Here is a 17,496-nt window from a genome sequence, read left to right on the forward strand (position 1 = left end):
CCTACACTCCACTGAGACTCTGCCCAGCAGGGCTGGCTAATCACTGTCCCGCAGACATGCCTTGTCATCCGCCCTATAGCCTCTGCAGTCCTCATTCTTCGTCCTCTCCATTGATGACCGTCTGGTTTTTTAAACCTAACTCAGCTCCTCCCTGCCTTGCCAGCCTGGTGTGACCCTGGTGCACCCACTGCAAACACCACTTCGCTGGCATTCAGTCACACGGCCGTTTCTATTATAGTTAAATTGTCACACCTGAGAGTCTTTTCAAGTAGATGGCAAGTTACACGGGGCAAGTCCAGTGTCCTCACCCTTTTCTGTGTGACCACAGAGCCCAGGATTCTAGATGCTGGCTGATGTCCCCATGGATAGGTTCTGTTTTTTCCAAACAGAGGTGCCTATAGAAAACGGAAAGAATAGAGGCACCCCTACTTGGATGCATAACCAGGTTTGCCTAAAACCAAATGCTCTACGAGATCCCAAATTTAAAATAGCCACGGAGACATTTTTAATAGCCAGATTTTATCATCGTTGAAAGGGAGACGAACTCTCTTACATTCCTCACATCACCTAGGTCTTTGTGGCCTTTTAAAAAGGCGTTTCTTGCCCTAGTCAGTGACTCAATGGTTAGAGCATCAGCCCTCACACTGAGGGGTCGAGGGTTCTGTTCCCAGTCAAGGGCACATACCTGGGTTGTAGGCTCGATCCCCGGCCCTGGTCCGGGCAGGTGTGGGAGGCAACCATTCGATGTGTGTCTCTCCACATTGATGTGTGTGTTATTTTTTTCTTTCTCTCCCCTCTCTCCCACTCTCTCTAAAAATCAATGGATATTTTTTTTTTCATTGGGTGAGGATTAACAAAAAATAATAACCAAAATAGAAAGGGTTTTCTTTACTGTGGCTGAAATTTCCAGGTCAAGCTCAGAAATCACATTACAGAGATGAAGTCTTTCAGCCTCCAACGTGGTGGTGTGGTGGCTGGTGTCAGGCAGTTAGTTATTCAAACAACCCGAAGGAGAATGTATGACTGCAACGGAACTGGTAGATGCTGCCCAGGTGTGGGTTCTGACTGAGGTGGACTCCCCCCACCTCCCTGAGGGCTTTGGATGGAAAGTCCTGGCAGTCACACCTGAGGACTCTGAGATAAACAGGGCTGCGGTGCAAACCCAATAGCACGTGAAGCGCAGGCAGGCCGAATGCTAATCCCCGGAATGCCAACATGCCTGGATTTTAGGAGCAAAGGACTCGCGCTGTTTTATTGGGACTGACCTCCTGTTAGAACATCAAGTAACTGAATTCAGAGCAGGGAGAGAAAAGGATTCCCCCCTAAGCAACCATTGTAAATGGTTGGGAGGAGCTAGGTGAAGAAGACTCCCTATAAGTGTATCCTAAACCAGTGGTCGGCAAACTGCAGCTCGCGAGCCACATGAGGCTCTTTGGCCCCTTGAGTGTGGCTCTTCCACAAAATACCACGGCCTGGGTGAGTCTATTTTGAAGAAGTGGCGTTAGAAGAAGTTTAAGTTTAAAAAATTTGGCTCTCAAAAGAAATTTCAATCGTTGTACTGTTGATATTTGGCTCTGTTGACTAATGAGTTTGCCGACCACTGTCCTAAACAATTAGCCAGAACCGCCACAGAGGAGGGGAAGGATGGCGGCCGCCTGCCATTTATTTGCGAGGCTGACTCAGCGTCCTGAATCAGGCTCCCTGGAGCCTATCCGTCCTCCAGGGCCCCGTTCAAGCGCCCCTCTACCCCGAGGCTCATCCCGCCAGCGGCAGCGTTCTCTGTCAGGCTTAATTCAGTGGTAGCATCTGTATCACTCACCGGCACTTCACACATGCTAGAGAGTCTTGTCTGGTTATTGTATGTATCACATCGTCTGAGAAGTGGATTGCACCTCGCTGTGGTCAATCCAGCGGGCACTGGGCTGTGTTTATGCTAAAACGGAGTTAGAAGTCGCAGGACAAGTTATGAAATAAGCGGGTCCTGGAATATCAGGAAAACGAGGGAAATGCATTCCTTCTACCCTCCCCGGACTGCCCGTGTGTCCCTGGAGGTGGTGCAGGCGGAGTTTCATCTGGGGACTTGGGGTCTGCTCTGGGCGAGGGGAAGGCTTCTGAGGTCTTCAGAGCCAGGACTTCCTCAAGGAAGAGCGGACATGCTAAATGTGCAGGCTAGCTTTCGGATGCCAGCGTGGGTACCACCTGGAAACCGTGTGGGTGGGAAAGAGGAGCGTTTCCGTGTTAAGCCAGATGGCCGATTCCTCCGCTTCTTCCTTGTAACAGGACTCGGATTTAGTCTAAGTGTCAGAGGCCCTCTGGGGAGCCGGGCCCCTTCCCAGACCCAGGGTGACTCCGATTACTCATTCATTCTCTTCTGGGCCGTGGCGGTTGAGGCATGAACACACGGTGCCGTTCTGGCCAAAGCTGCAGGCAGAAGTCTGCTGGGACTCCTGACAAAGGTGTGATTCATTCCTGAGAAGGGCCACGTGGGGTGAAGCTTCCTTTTCCCTCCTTCGGATGCTGCTGCATGAGGAGCCGCTGCTTGGAGCCACAGCAGCTGTCCCACAATCCGAGGGGACGCGTGAGGTCCCGAGGGTGGCGAGCAGAGAGACGAGAAGCACCCGTGTCCTTGACGACTGTGTCGAACCCTGAGCTAAATCTGGAGAGTCCCCACCCCCACGTTTCTTTCCCCACATCCCATCCATTTTGCATTTTAACCTTTCTGCAACCAGGATGCGTCTTTCACGGCCTGTCAGTTACAATGGCAGCGTTTCTTCCTTTCTTAGCGGAACGGAAAATAATTGGGTGTTTACAAAAGACTGCACCTAAGACTTGATGAGGCGTGGGACTCCTTAGCGCTGTCCCTCTTTGAGGAGGGTTGCTGTTACTTTCCTCTAAAAGTGCCCTCAGGAGCCTGGCTGCTGTCCTCACAGGAGGGGTGGGGTGGGAAGGGCAACTGGAGGAGGAGGGAACACGGTTGGGAGCGGCCCTTCGGGAGGACGGCCCTGGCTCTGCGAGGGGCCTGGACAGGGTCCCTCCCCGGAGCAGCCCTGCTCTGCTTGGGGTTTGGGGCGCACGATCCCTGCAGGAACCTGCCTCACCCAGCACAGGGGCACCGCGTGCCGCCCAAGTGCACTCTGCGCTGGCGTGGAGCCTAAAGCGGCGGCGGCATAGGGCCATCACCTGCACCCACATGGTCTCGGGTGTGTGAAACCTAGAGTCCAGGAAGGAGAGAGAGAGAGAGAGAGAGAGAGAGAGAGAGAGAGAGAGAGAAACTCTAAACCCAGGGGGAGGCTCAGCTCAGCCCACTTAGCATGTGGTCTCTGAATGGGAGGCTACACCTTACCCCACACCCCTCACCCTGTTCCTACCCCACACCCCTCACCCTGTTCCTACCCCACACCCCTCACCCTGTTCCTACCCCACACCCCTCACCCTGTTCCTACCCCACACCCCTCACCCTGTTCCTACCCCACACCCCTCACCCTGTTCCTACCCCACACCCCTCACCCTGTTCCTACCCCATACCCCTCACCCTGTTCCTACAGCTGCAGGGAGCTGAGCGGTTGCTCTTCTCCCACTGAGGCCTCCTTCCCAGGACAGCCCTGCCCTCACTCCCCTACCACCCCGCCCTCCGCCCCGTATTCTGCAGTCCCTAGACACAGAGGGACTGACATTAGCGCCTCCAAACCCTGTCCAAAGCTGTCTCTTCATTTTGAATTCTGTTTTTCTCATAGACAATTTCGAACACAAGACCACAAAGCAGAACCCTGGCCCTGCAGGCCCGTCCCTGCAGATGGCTGAGTGAGTGACGGGTGGTGGGTGCCCCCTTCACCTGGGCAGCAGGGAGTTTCGAATTCTTTGGAAACGAACTGTAGTTACATTCTGGGCTTCTTTTCCGGAAGCGGCTGAGAGAAGTGGCCTGGGCCAGTCCTCCCCTGGGTCTTCCCGGGTTTTGGGAAGCAGAGGGGTGAACCATGCGAGGAAGGACCCCCTCCCTCCTGGGCCGCACGGCCCACCGCCGGCCCCGGTGCAGGGTGCAGGGCGTGGCTTCTCCTTCCTCTTTCCCTCTGTCCCTTCCCCGCCCCAGGAGCCCAGGGCGGGCTGCCGAGGCCTGGGGGGCAGCCCTGGCCAAAGCTCAGGGAAGCCTCGTCACTCACCCACGTAGAAGTACTCCGGGGACTTGTCCCCCGATGACAGATCCTTCATGGTGCCGCCGAACCGAAACCACAGTCCGAAGGCGATGACGGCCGACCCCGCCAGCTGGAAAGCAAGCAGGAGAGCTTTAGTTTTTAATTTTTATTATTATTTTTAAAAATATATTTTATTGATTTTTTACAGAGAGGAAGGGAGAGGGACAGAGAGCTAGAAACATCGACCAGCTGCCTCCTGCACACCCCCTACCGGGGATGTGCCCGCAACCGAGGTACATGCCCTTGACCGGAATCGAACCTGGGACCCTTCAGTCCGCAGGCTGACCCTCTATCCACTGAGCCAAACCGGTTTCGGCTATTTTTTTAAATTTAAAAAACTTTTTTATTGTCTAAAGTTTTACATAAGTCTCCTTTGCCCCCAATTGACCCCTCCCCCCAGCTTTATAAAGAAGGTGAGGGACGCGCGTGCACCAGGAGCGGCGATGGCCCAGGGGCTGGGGGCTGGAGGGCCTCTCCTTCACGTTTCACACAGGAGGGGCCGTGAAGTGCTTAGAGCCCAGGTCCCCGAGGTGGCGCTGGAACTGGAGTGTCCCCCATTCTGCAGGCTGCCCTGGGGTCATGGGCATTCCCAGCCCTGGGCAGCCTGGAGGCGGCTCAGCGAGAACTTTCCAGGACCGGCCCCCTGGAAGGCACCGGCGCCCTGCCCCCTGTCCTCTAAGGGCACTCTGGGCCTCCTGACCAGCGCCACACGGAGAGGGGACGGCGTTTCAGACGCTGGGTCACCGAGAGCAGGATGAACTCGAAGCCCCGGGGGAAACCCGCTTCTCTCATTCGGAAGCAAACACACCACTCAGACCTGCCCACTCCCCATGGGTGCCCAGCGCCCAGTGCCCAGTGAGAGGGCTGATTCAGAGGCCTCCGGACACCCCCCCCCTCCCCTGGGGCCTCCTCGGTCACTGCCCTGCAGGCAGGGAGGGAGCTTGACCGTTTTTTTTTTTTTTTTTGGTTGCTATTTTGAGTTTCCATGGAAAGTGAGAAAGGAAAAAATAATTTTCTGAAAAAGCATGGTCTGTGTGCCGTGCGGCTCATGGAGAGGCTGAGTGGCTGGCGCGGGCAGCGGCGGGCAGGCTGGCAGCTGGCAGGGTCATCGCTGGCTCCCTGAGGCCACTCCCAGGGCCTCCTGAGGCTCCCCACCGAAGCTGGGGGTCCTGTCCCGCCTCCATGGGACAGTCCCCAATGCCCAGCCCCGGCAGGCTCCAGCCCCGCACCCCCTCTGTCCACACACACCCATCTGGAATTTCATCGGATCGATCTATCCACAGAGGTTCGCTGGGCACCTTCGGGACTCAAGGCACCGGGGGGCAAGGGTGCCGAGGTGTACAAGTAGCCCCCGGTTCTGCCAACCCCTCCGGTTAGCACTGGGCTGCCTGGCCTCTCACCTAGGAACAGGGTAGAAGCTGTCCCACCCGCACAGGGAGACAGGAGGACTTGGCCAGCGAGGTAGAGGTTTAATAAGGAAAAATAATATCCAAGTCAGGGGCCGGCAGGCCCTTTGTCCACCGGACCCTTCAGTCTGGGGGGCTATTTGTCAGACTGGCACCACCCCTTGGGGCCAGCTGGCCGGGTTCAATCTGAGGATCGTTCCTTCCCACTCTGCCCCCTCCAGGCCAGCCCCCTCGGTGGCCGGGTCCTCAGGAGTGTGGCGTGACTGCAGTGAGGAGGAGTCAGAGGGCGGCCGGACCAGCTGGAGCCTCTAAGAGTTTCCAGGGCTGAGGAAAGCACTAATTGGATAATGGGAGGGACAGACCCAGGCGCTGGGCTCCACCAGCTTGAAGGGATTTTATTTTTATTTTTCAAAAGGGTAACGTCGAATGGGAAAATATTGAAAAAAAATCATGCTAAAACATTAGTAATATTTATCTTTGAAGGGTGGGATTGCAGGTGACTTTTTCTTTTCGCTGTATTTCCTAAGCCTCCTGCAGTAAGCACCTAGAACTCTCCCAAGTTTTTAAAACGTTGCGGTTTTTAAAAGTATAATATGGTAGTTTGTTCAGTCAAGACAAAGTGGGGGGAGTTTCCCTAGGTCGCGCTTTAGTTGTAGGAAACCGGCTTCAAGGTCATTGCTGTTTCAGGTGCAGGAGAGAGAGAGAGAGTGATGCCCTGGGGGAAGCCTCGTCCTGGGAGCACCCAACCCCGCGGGGTGGCTGTGCCCAGCAGAGCCTCGGAGGCACCCCTGCCCGCCCGCCTCCCTGGCGACTTGATGGAAAGAGTTTCCAAACACAAAGTGAAATCTATTGACAGAGGCGTCAGGCCAAGGCCGGCAGCCACCCGGCAGACGGCGGAGGAGGGGACTGGTCCCAGGGACACCCTAGCCCGCGGCCACATTTTTGGCATCTCTGCACACAGACTCTAATTTACGGCTGTCTGGATCGCCCCCCCAGATGGAAGACATTTGTCCGCGACTGGCACAGATGTGTTCGGTGCATAATGGAAAATTAAAAGAGAGGTTGCAATTTAAAGCCACGGGACAATGAGAAAATATCTGCACTTTGCTCCTCCACGCCCCCCCAACCCCAAACCACACGGGTTTCCTCCTGAGTCAAGGAAACTGTGGCTTAGCTGAATGTCATCACTGTGTGGAGGGAATCCTCCCGCCCGCAGCTGCTCGCCGCCGGCAGGGACACTGGGGAGGACCGGCCAGGCCCCAGGCTGCTCGTGACAGTGATCACTGCTCTGGAAAGCGGCATCGACAGAGACCAAAAGGGTCCTTTTAAGCTCCCCGTTCCTGGGAGGCTCCTGAATGACTGTGTTCGCTGGGCTTGGGAAGCTCTACTAGAAATTGCCTGAAAAAAAAAAAACAAACAAATCACACCAAGTCTAACCCAGCTAGGAACACAGTGAGCAAATCCACTGTCATGGAGTCCCTTCGCTCTGTGGGTCCCCCATCCTGGAAGAGAAGGTTTATTGAGTGACGTGCCGGAAGCCTGCAGCCCCCTGGAATCCTACGTTTTAACCTTCCTGGATCAAAGCCCCAGCCCCACCCATTCTTCCTTTCCTTCCAGTCTCAGCCACAACACTGCACCCCAGCCAATGTCAGAACAAATAAGGAGCGAGAGGCCACCTCCTTGGGTCCCTTTCCTTCTCTTGTCCCCAGCAGCATCTCCTCTCACTTCCTCCCCGTCTTTTAGGGGATCAGCTGTGGTCCTGGTCAGGGGCGGTGCTAGGCATTAGGGAAGCTGATGAGAAGGACAGAACTCACTCTAACAGGGAAGGTCACCGCAGAAACTAACCAATGCAGCACAAGGCAGGCAGTGCGCTACACTGTCCAGGGCAACCAGCGCTCCGCACAAGCCATTCCTTTTTGATTTACATCTTGAAGAATGACTTAGAAGTCCCCGAGCAGGGAAGGGCTGGAGGGAGGAGTGGATAGTGTGAGTAAGGACTTCGCTTCCTTACCTGGAACACTGTGTTGGGGAGGGAGGAGTCTGGGGGAGGTTAGAGCCTGGGACTTCAAGGGCGAGTTGGAGCAGCCGTGGCTCACGGCTTCTCCTTAGCTTGCTACCATCTCGGAGAGCCCATGGCTGAGCCTGGAGGGCAGATGGGAGCCACTCACTTTGTGGAAACCATTAGGAGGGTCGCCTGAGGCCAGACACAGCGAGGAGCCAAAGGGAAAGCTTCTACAGGCCCGACAGGACCTCCCTCACAGCCCTTCGAGGGAATACCTTGCCACGGACTGTTTTCAAATTCATTTGCACCAACACCGTGCAGACACCTCGGGAGGCGGTGTGAACGCACCGTGGAATATACGCAGCAAAACACTTTCCCACAGAAAAACAAAACAAAGCTGGAGCACGTGGGGTCTGTTCCGTGTTTCCCAAACCTGCGGGGATGTGTGCTTCGCCTCATACATGGACACAATAACTCCGTACATGCCTTTTACAGGCAGGAGCATATGAGCATTTACTACCATTATAGCAACACGCATACGCCACTCAGATGGAAGAATGGACAAAGGCAATACTGGCTTCTGGCTTCTGCAGGGTGAACACCATGTGTACGCATGACCCACCTCCTCTGCATTTCTCTTCTTTGGGATGAAGTCACACAGAGTTGGGAATGACTCTTCAACCCTACAGCTGCCATTAAAAGCTTTTAAGCTGATAGGTGCTCTTGGCAATTCTCACCCCAGATGGAGTCACGTGACGAGCACCCGGGATTCCTGCCGGGACTGCACACCAGCTTGAGGCCACGGGGCAGCGGCGTCTCAGAGGCGCGTGCGCTCTGGAAGATGACGCTAATTGTCTCCAAGAGGAAAGCCAGCTCCCAACACTTTCATCCCGGTGAAAGCCAAGGCAAGGATTCAGATGGCATGTTCTCAGAATTGAGGATTTTGTCAAGAAACACAGGAGCCCAATGCCACAGGACATCCGTGCACACGCCACCCCAAGGGACCTGGCTGCCCTTGTCTCAGCGTCAGGACCAGGGGAGGTGGAATTGGGGGCAGGACCCCGGCAGCGGGTGAGGAGATGGCTAATTGTAAGACACCTGCGGTTCTGATTTCCCCTAGGACTTCCCTCCTCATAATTTCCCAAGAACAGCGCATGCTAAGAAATTCCTGAAAGACCTCCTTCGGGTAAGGATCTATTTTTAAATCCATCAGTGCTTAATTCTGTGCACCGATGGAAGGGTTCCGCACTCCAAACCACGACCAAATGGGGAGTTTTATGCATCTTGGAAAGAACTTCGGGTCATATATTTGTGCTAAACATACCTTCTTCTGTTTAGGTTGTTACGAAGTTAACCTGCGTGGATCAAGTGGCATTGCCAGGAGACCGTAGAGAGGTGCTGGGGGGATACCACGCTCAGGGGAGGAAAGTAACCTGATGAAAAGCTTGCTGTGATTGGTGAAGCTGATAAGTAGAAATAGTGGGAAGCGTTGTATTTATTCCATGGTTATACATACTAGTAATGCGTTTTCTCTAGAGAAATATAGGGAAAGGAGGAGGGATCAGCAAGAATTGGGAGAAAGACGACAGCTGCATAGTTTCCTTTAAACAGCAAAATAAATGTCACAGACCACTGGCCAGTGGTTCCAGGGAGCAGATGGCTTCATCAAACACACAGAGAACTAAAACCTAATCCGCCAGGTCACCCAAGCGGCTGACACGTGACGTCTGCCTTCCCTCACCTAGGAGATGAGCTCTCGGAGGACAATAATGGTCTTCTCTGTGTTCTCTGGACTTCCTCCTTGCAGCATCCAGCTGGCTCTTGTCCCAGGCTCACCCACTGAGTAAACAGTTACCTGAGGGCTACACTGACTACTGTGACATCTCATCTCTATCGAGCTTTATGTCAACAAAGACAGGACATTAAACAATATTTACTTAATAGCCTAATATCTTTCAAGATAGCTTGAGAGCCCTGGCCAGGTGGCTCAGTTGTTTGGAGCATCAACCAAGAGGTTGCTGGTTTGATTCCCAGTAAGGGCACATACCTAGGTTGCGGGTTCGATCCCCAGTTGGGGAGTGTAAGGGAGGCAGCTGATAGATGTTTCTCTTTGACACAGATGTTTCTCTCTCTCCCTCTCCCTAACTCTCTCTCTCTCTCTCTCTCCCTCTCTCTCAAAACAGTAAAACATATCCTTGGGTAAGGATTAAAGAAAAAGTGTGCAAGAACTACTCTTGAGCAGATAAACAGGATTCTTAAATATCAGTCAATGACAATGATCATCACCCAATTTTAGTTGTTACAGAGAGACAATGGGAGAATCCAATGTTTCAGTAGAATTCAGGTTAGACTCGGACAAGCCACAACACTTGATTTATTAAAATGTTAGCTTGGATGGAATCCAGTAGAAATCATGAAAGTCTAGTTTGGTATTCCAAAGAGATTTTTCTTAACAGCAGTTTTCCCAGAAACCACTGTGGGCATGAAGGCAGGGAGGGCCGGGCCATTCACAGGGGCCTGGATAGATCGGAGGGTGCCCAGGGAGAGCAAGGGGCCTCCTGGTGAGTGGCAGCACCTTCCAGGGCCCCTGTCCCTGCCCACAGCGGGGCTGCCAGCCCCGCCTGACTCTCCGGTTTATCAGCTGCCTCTGTCCCCATCATGAGGGGAGGGCTCGGCACACTCTTTGGAACATTTGCCAACTGCTCTTCTAGAAATTTTACCTCTTCTGAGTGTTCACACTGAACGCGATGCCCTTACACAGGATCTTAACAAACACACGCGCGTGCACCGAGCTGTGGTGTTGAGCAGCTGGAGGGATGAACACAGGGGCTCTACGTCCTCCTGCGTTCCAGTCGGGCTCTGCCGTTTACTAGTCTGTGATCTTGGGCAAGTCACTTAAGCTCTCTCACCCTCAGCTTCCTCGACTGCAAAGTGAAGGTACGAATAGGGCCTCCCCACGAGATTAAATGAGTTCACGTTACAGACGCAGAGCGGTGAGTGCCCAGCGCTTGGTGTTATGATGATGATAGGCGTGGTAATGTTACATTCAAACCGAAACGTGAGCTGACTCAAGAGACGAAACACCACTCCCAAGGTACCAACCGCCGGGCCCTCCGCTGCCTTCCTCTACTAATTCCGAGGATCGCTCTACGCTCTTTCCATGACACACGGGATTCCCTGAGTTCTCTAAACCTCCTAGCTGTGCCAGGGCCCCGTTCCAGGGGCGGTTTCCTCTCTCTCTTTGGTTTTAGTGTTTACAAGACCCAGCAAAAGGAAAACAGGGAAAGTAATTTATGAGAGAAAGAATAACTATATGTAGGCAAGAGCTATCCGATAGAACTTTCTCTAATGATATAGATGCAGATGTTCTCTCTCTGTGCTGTCCAGTGCGGGAGCCACTCGCCACCTATGGTTATTGAGCCCTTGAAATGTGGCTAGCGCGATTTAGGAGCTGAATATTAGGTTCCTTTTCATGCTAATTAAATCTGCTAGCCTCGTGGGATTCGGAGCAGAGTCACCCTATTGGACAGTGCAGGTCTGGAATGCACGTGCTCATCAAGACTTCGAGCTTCTTTCCCCTTAGTCCGCAGCCTTGGAGTGGTTACCACCACCGAGTCTGGGCCACACACAGAAGCCTGGCTCTGTACTGGCTGGTTCCGAGTCCCTGAGCAAGTCTCCCTGTTTTGTCACATGTAACCTGGGGGTGACAACTGAGGGTCCCTGGGAGGATTAAATATACAAAATGTAAAGCCACCAGCCCACAACTTGTATTAATATAATAGCAACTGTTCTTCTTCAAATGTGTTACTGACATTGTCTCAACTGCCATCTTGCTTTTCCTTGGCCTTACACTGACCTGGCGTGTTTTGTGCATCACTTAGCACCTGCGTTTCTGGAATGAATCTTCAGAAGGGACGTTGGAGATGACACAGTTTTTAAAAGCACACCCCGTTTCCTGAGAGAGAATGTGTGGTATCAGGAGAATTACATAATCTTTGTAGGTCCAACGTCCTTATCTGTGAGGAGGAAATAATAGTAATACCTACCTCAGACCACTGCTGTGATGGGTCATTGAGGTCAGTAATAGATCTAGATCTCAGGATCCAATTTCTGACCCCTAGCAGAACCCATGAGCCACCTGACCACAATGCCCACTGGGAGATAATGTCCATCCAACCTGAGCCCACTCTCGGTTCCCCAGCCCGGGGATGGAGCCGTGACCCCGGCAGCCTGGACACCAGCTGTTCCAATGTGGGTCTGTGTCCTCTTAGACTTACTTTCCTCATTCTGTTACCACAGCGGGGAGGAGCCAGCTGTGAGTGCCTTCAGTGTGTTGAGCAATTTTCTAGGTGATTTTCTGCATAAGTGATTTTCTTGATTCTTTACCACAGTCTCATGAGGGGTGTTATCAAACCAAAGGATTGTACTTTCCCACTTGTGCTTCTAGTGTTTAAATGTGACAAGCACTAATATCTCATATTATTGAGTCTTTACTATGCATAGGTACCATACTTGCTACTTTACATACATTTACTCATTTTATCTGCACAAAGACCATAGATTGATGTTGGTACTTGATCATGTCCATTTTATGGATGAGAAAACTGAGGCCCCAAGAGGCTAAACAACTTACTAACCAAGCTCCCCTGGTTAGTCAACAGTATAGCCAGGAACAACCCCAGGCAATGTGCTGCCAGTGACCACCTTCCAGGCTCTGAAGTCCTGGATAGGAATTGCCAGGCTGCCTAGACCTTCCCCGGGTCTACCAGATGGCTGGAACTAGAGCTCTGGGCTCTGCAGACTGGCCCCTATCAGTGAGTCCCTGCCCCTCCCAACACGGGGTCTTCTCGTCCACATTAGGGGAGGCTTGGCCATGGCCACTCTCTTCCCACCTTGACAGAAACCAGAAATAAAGACTATCCTGCAACCAGGCCCAGGAGATTCCTATCTGCCTCCTGGGGTGGTCTAGCTTTTAGGGGGACCCCAAAGAATACTTTCTTCAGGTATTTCTTTAAAAACAGTCTTTCTCAACAGGCCGGAGCACTGAAGTTACAGTTTGAAAGAAGTCTGGGGAAGAGGAGGAGGCAACCGCTGTAAGCTGCGGTCTATTCAAACATTTTCCACTCCTGCGGCCACGTGACACCGTCTCTCCAACAGCACCTGTCAGGCATCACTGAGTGAAACCCCAAAGCGGCATCAATCATGGTAAGAAGGGAAGACAGCGACTTCAAACGAGCCATATATGGCATCTGCCTTTCAACAATGAACAGCCCCGCTTCCTGTTGGTGGGTAACCCTGAGCAGCTCGAAAGCACAATGATAGGAAGACGCTAAGCGTACAACAACAAACGAAGGAATAAACAGTGCCCAGGTCTCTCTCTAAACCGACATGTGCGGCTTGCTGGACTGGGGTGTGTTACTTATATTGCTATGCAACGGAGGAAAAAAAATAAAGGCGAGTTCAGTGCAGGGCATGGAACTATGCTATGCAATTTGGTTACAGTGTCCGAATTTAGACCTGACAGGTGTTGGAAAGGGTTTCTTTAATGTTAGACGCCAACCATGATAACAGAAATTAATTTAGTGGGGTTCATGGCTAGGCTTTACTTATTATTAATATTATTATTTTTTGATCCAATGGTGATGCCAGCCAGTGGCCCCGGGCCAGGAGTGCTGGGCCAGCCCTGGCCGGCTCTAGTTGAATGCTTATAAAATCAGGAGCACTGTCCAAGGCAACTTCAACCAACCTGCCCGAGGAGGTTGCAAATGATTTGTTAAACTGCAGATCCGCAAGGCATACCCCGCCCAGGCCTCTGTGCCGCCTCCTGGAGAGTTCCTGGCAGGAAAGGAGCGCTGTCGCCGGGGACCTTATGCCTCAGAAGGGCAGGCGCACAGCATCCAAGGGTGTGTGCGCACATGACCCCGAGTCCCAGCTGAAGCCGCTCCTTCCAGGAAAACTGTCCCCCACCCTCCGCCCTTTCTCCAAACCTCCCCCAAACCCCTCCAACCAGGAAAAAACAACTTCAGAAACTGGGGTGGGGCTTCTCTGGAACCAGGTGCCCTCAGTGACAGTGGAGGGAGATATCTAGATAGTTTATCCCAAACCATCACCTTCCCTCAATCATTAGGTACCCGTTTCAGTCCGCCCCTTTCCCTTTGGTTGTGCAAGCGTAGATGTGGGAGGCTGCCTGGGACGTGGGAAGGCTGCCTGTGGCAGCTGCTGTTCCAGGACCCTCAGTCTCCTACACCCCCCCCCCCCACCTCATGGAATTCGGGGACAGGAAGGCCCCACATTCCCCTCCTGGGCTCAATCTGTGCAAGCACAGAACAAACCAATAGGTAATAAGCAGGAAGAGAGGGCCTCAGCCCTCCAGATAAAGCCGAGAATCGATTACCCGTGCAAATTGCGAAGTCTACTTGTACCAAGCTCTCTAACCTGCAATTCATTTATTCATTTATTCATGCTGCAGACATTTATTGAGTGCCTCCTGTGTGCTGGGGGCTTTTCTAGACATGGAGATACAGTGGTGAACAGAACAGGAAAAAAAAAAATCCCCGCTCTCAGGGTGCTCTCAGTTCCAGTGGGGAAAGTCCACGAGTACGGACTGAAGGTAACATGTGGTTATCCTAAAGCGAAGACGAGCTGCAAGTCACTTGGCAAACATACACTCTTCCCCCACACGGAGGGGTGAGGGAGAGAGCCAACTGTTCCTGACGCCTCAATGCGCCAGGCACTCGGCAATCACAGTGTTTGAGCACTTACTTTGTACCAGGCTCCTAGGAAGGTGAGCGCAGATACGGTGTCTGTTTCCTCTCAGTCCTCTCAGCAACTCCGTTCCCCTAATTGTACAGACGAGGGAACAGGGCTGGAAGTCAGAAGTCATTGCTCGAGCACACCCTGCTGGGGTCTCGGCACTCGAGCCTGACCCCTTCGCCAGATGGTGGTCACACCCTCCCTCGCTCTGTTCCTCCGCTGGCCGGCGGTGTCACCCCCTCATCCTTGCCCCTCTCCATCCCTCCAGCCCTTTGGTTCAGCTTAGACATCTCCCTTCTTCGGGAGAACTGTCCTGACTCCTCACTATTGCTGTGACCTTGTGCTAATCCCCTTCATTAGGGGTATCTGACCCCACCGGGCACCCAGACATCGCTGTCTTCCTACTTCCCCTCCTTATTGCCTTTCTGGTCGGGAGTGGGACATTACTCACTTGACTTGATACTGTCCGTTTTGTTCGTTGTTGTTCGATAGGCATCGGTCTCACGTCCTCAACTAGATTGGCAGCTTAGAGAACAGTGTTTTATATTTATAAATTATATATATTCACTAGAGGCCTGATGCACGAAATTCGTGCAAGAGTAGGCCTTCCTTTCCCCGGCTTCCAGCACCGGCTTCCCTCTGGCACCCAGCACTGGCTTCCCTCTGGAAAGTCGTCCGGAAGGATGTCTGGAAGGACATCTGGTCTAATTAGCATATTGCGCTTTTATTATTTTAGATAAGTTACATATCTATGTATACATGTATAAATTATCTTTATAATGCATGTTTAAGAATTATTTAACAGAGTGGCTCTCAAACTTAGGCATGAATCAGAATGATCTGGAGGGCTTGTTAAAAGAGCTCACTGAGTCCCTCCCTGAGAGTGTCTGGTTCAGCAGGCCTGGGCCGGGTTGAGAATGTGTATTTCCGACAAGTTCCCAGGAGATGCTGCTGCTGCTGGTGCAGGAACCACTCTGGGAGAACCCCAGGTTAGGAGTGGAATGTACCACAGGGCCGAGCAGCAAGCAGGCTGAGTTTGAGTCACCACTCGCTGGCTGTGTGACCTCGGGCAAGCTAACCTATCTGAACCCCTGTTTCCTCCTCTGTGAAAACGGGGACAATAATAGTATGCACGTTAGGACTGTTGTGAGGATTAAGGGTAATAATGATGCCACGTGCATAGAAGTGCCCCTGACACACTGAAAAAGTTCAGGAATGCTTCCTCTTATCCCTGGGAAGGCTGGCACACATCAAGCACTAAACAGGCACCGAACCCAGCCTAGGAATTCTTTCTCAGGCTCACACACAACTCCTCTCGAATTTGTAAGCAGTGAGAGCAAAGGACGTCACCAAAGCATGACATTTATCACGAACAGCTTTGGAAATTAAGCCAGACTACTCAAAAGCACAGCAAAAAGGCCTTTAGAAATACTACCCCTCCCCGTAGCATGCTGGGTGCAGACGCCCAGGTGTACAAAAGCCATGTGTCTTTTTAAAACTCAGGGGCTGTCTTCGGGCTACCTCCTTCACACCTTCCCCTGACGAAGGGTGCTGACATGGCCTCTGAGAGCTTGAGCAGCCGGAGCCACCCAGGCTTCTGGGCTAATGGGCTGGCAGACGCGAGCAGAGCCCATCATTCAATAATTGATTAGCTGCAGGCATGGGAAGACAACCTCCCAGAGCAGTTAGAACCACCACCTCCTCCCCCAGCCCCGTTGTTTCCAAGCACCCAGGCCCCGCCGCTCCCTCCTGGCTCTAAGAACTTCTTCACCCAAAGCAAGATCTGTGTTTTCCGTCTGGGTCCATCTGAGCCGTTATCCTGGCTGACATTCTCTTCAGGAAGCCCAGGAGGGAATGTGCGGAGCAGACAATGTTCAGACCTTGTCCCACAGCCCCTTAGGCGCCTGAGATAGGGTAGCCAGGGATCGAGGGATGGTCTAGCCCTAGTCTTGCCCCAGTAATATAGGAGACAGGGGTCATGGCCCTGTGTCTCTGTGGACCACGAATCGCGGGCATGTTGCTCATTCCATGCAAAGTTGAATGAGATCATCCCTGGGAGCATTAGTATGTAGCAGAGGCTGCGGGTGGGGGGTTGGGGGAGACGCTGCGGCCCCTCCCTCCCGCTGGTCCCCTTCACAGAAGAGCGTCACCACCTCCTCTCATCCAGCCGGACCCCTCCCTAATGCTCAGGGAAAGGACCACCCTCTCCCCCTTTCCCAAACCCTTTTCTCTCCTACCCCCAATTTCCTGCACAAAACCATCACGGCCAGGTGGTGAGTCCACACACTCAGATGGGGGACCACCCCCGGCAGCCCCCCATGCAGGGACCCCCCCCTCCCAACGCTCTGGCCAGGCCCAGGCTCCAGGGGGAAGGAGCGCGACCAGGGGGTGTGCGCACGGCTGGAGGGAGCCCCCAGGAGGTGAGGGGAGCGAGCGAGCGTCCCCGCACCCGGAGTCCTCAGCGGCGAGAGGGACACCCAGGCGGAGAGGTTCCTCAAAGGGAAGAGCCGACGGTGTCTCCCCTTCTCACCATTTCTCGTTGCCCAATCTCTCTTTCCGTTCTGTCCTTCTCCATCCCGCCCCTCCCTCTTTGCCTGCCTTTTCCCACCTCTGCCGTTTGGAACACCCCGCTTTCCCCACCCCGGAGCCCGGCTCGGATGCCTGCAGCGATCCATCCTCCGGGGACCCCGGCCCCGCGCCCCTGCCCGGCCCGCCCCTGCCCGGCCCCTCGGCTCAGGGCCTCACCCAGAAGAGCAGGTTGAAGCCGAGCAGCAGGTACTTGATGCAGCGCAGGCCCCCGCGGAAGCGCCCCATGCTGCGGCCGGGCGGCGGGATCCCGAGTCCCCAGGCCGGCGATGGAGCGCCCGGAGCAGCAGGAGCCGGCGGGAGGAGGCGGGGCTACAGGGGCTGGAGGCGTGGCCTTCGGGGCGGGGGCGTGGCCTTCGGGGCGGAGGGGCGGGCCTACCGGGGGCGGGGCCTGCAGGGGGCGGGGTCTGGAGCCCGGCAGGGGGCGCGAGAGGGCCCGGGAGGACCCCAGCTGTGAGGCTGGCGCGGGGTGGGGGCACCGTGCGGCCAGGAAGGGCACCTCCCCCGCTCTCCCCGGAACGAGGGACCGCCTCCTACCCTCCCGGTGCTGGGCGACGTG

At 53.9% G+C, this 17,496-nt stretch overlaps 1 protein-coding gene across 1 annotated transcript in view; it reads right to left on the bottom strand.

Annotated features, from left to right (window-relative positions):
- Positions 1 to 17,240, bottom strand: part of TSPAN2 (tetraspanin 2) — a 33,246-nt gene extending 16,006 nt beyond the window's left edge. Inside the window, exons 1-2 of the mRNA XM_079760443.1 lie at positions 17,097 to 17,240; positions 4,158 to 4,260 (exon numbers count right to left, since the gene is read on the bottom strand). Of these exons, the coding sequence (XP_079616569.1) occupies positions 4,158 to 4,260; positions 17,097 to 17,165 (172 nt within the window). The 5' untranslated portion in view covers positions 17,166 to 17,240. The remainder of the gene's footprint in view (positions 1 to 4,157; positions 4,261 to 17,096) is intronic.
- Positions 17,241 to 17,496: the final 256 nt, after the last annotated feature.

The sequence above is a fragment of the Cnephaeus nilssonii genome (assembly GCF_951640355.1).
Source record: "Cnephaeus nilssonii genome assembly, chromosome: 21".
NCBI lineage: Eukaryota > Metazoa > Chordata > Mammalia > Chiroptera > Vespertilionidae > Cnephaeus > Cnephaeus nilssonii.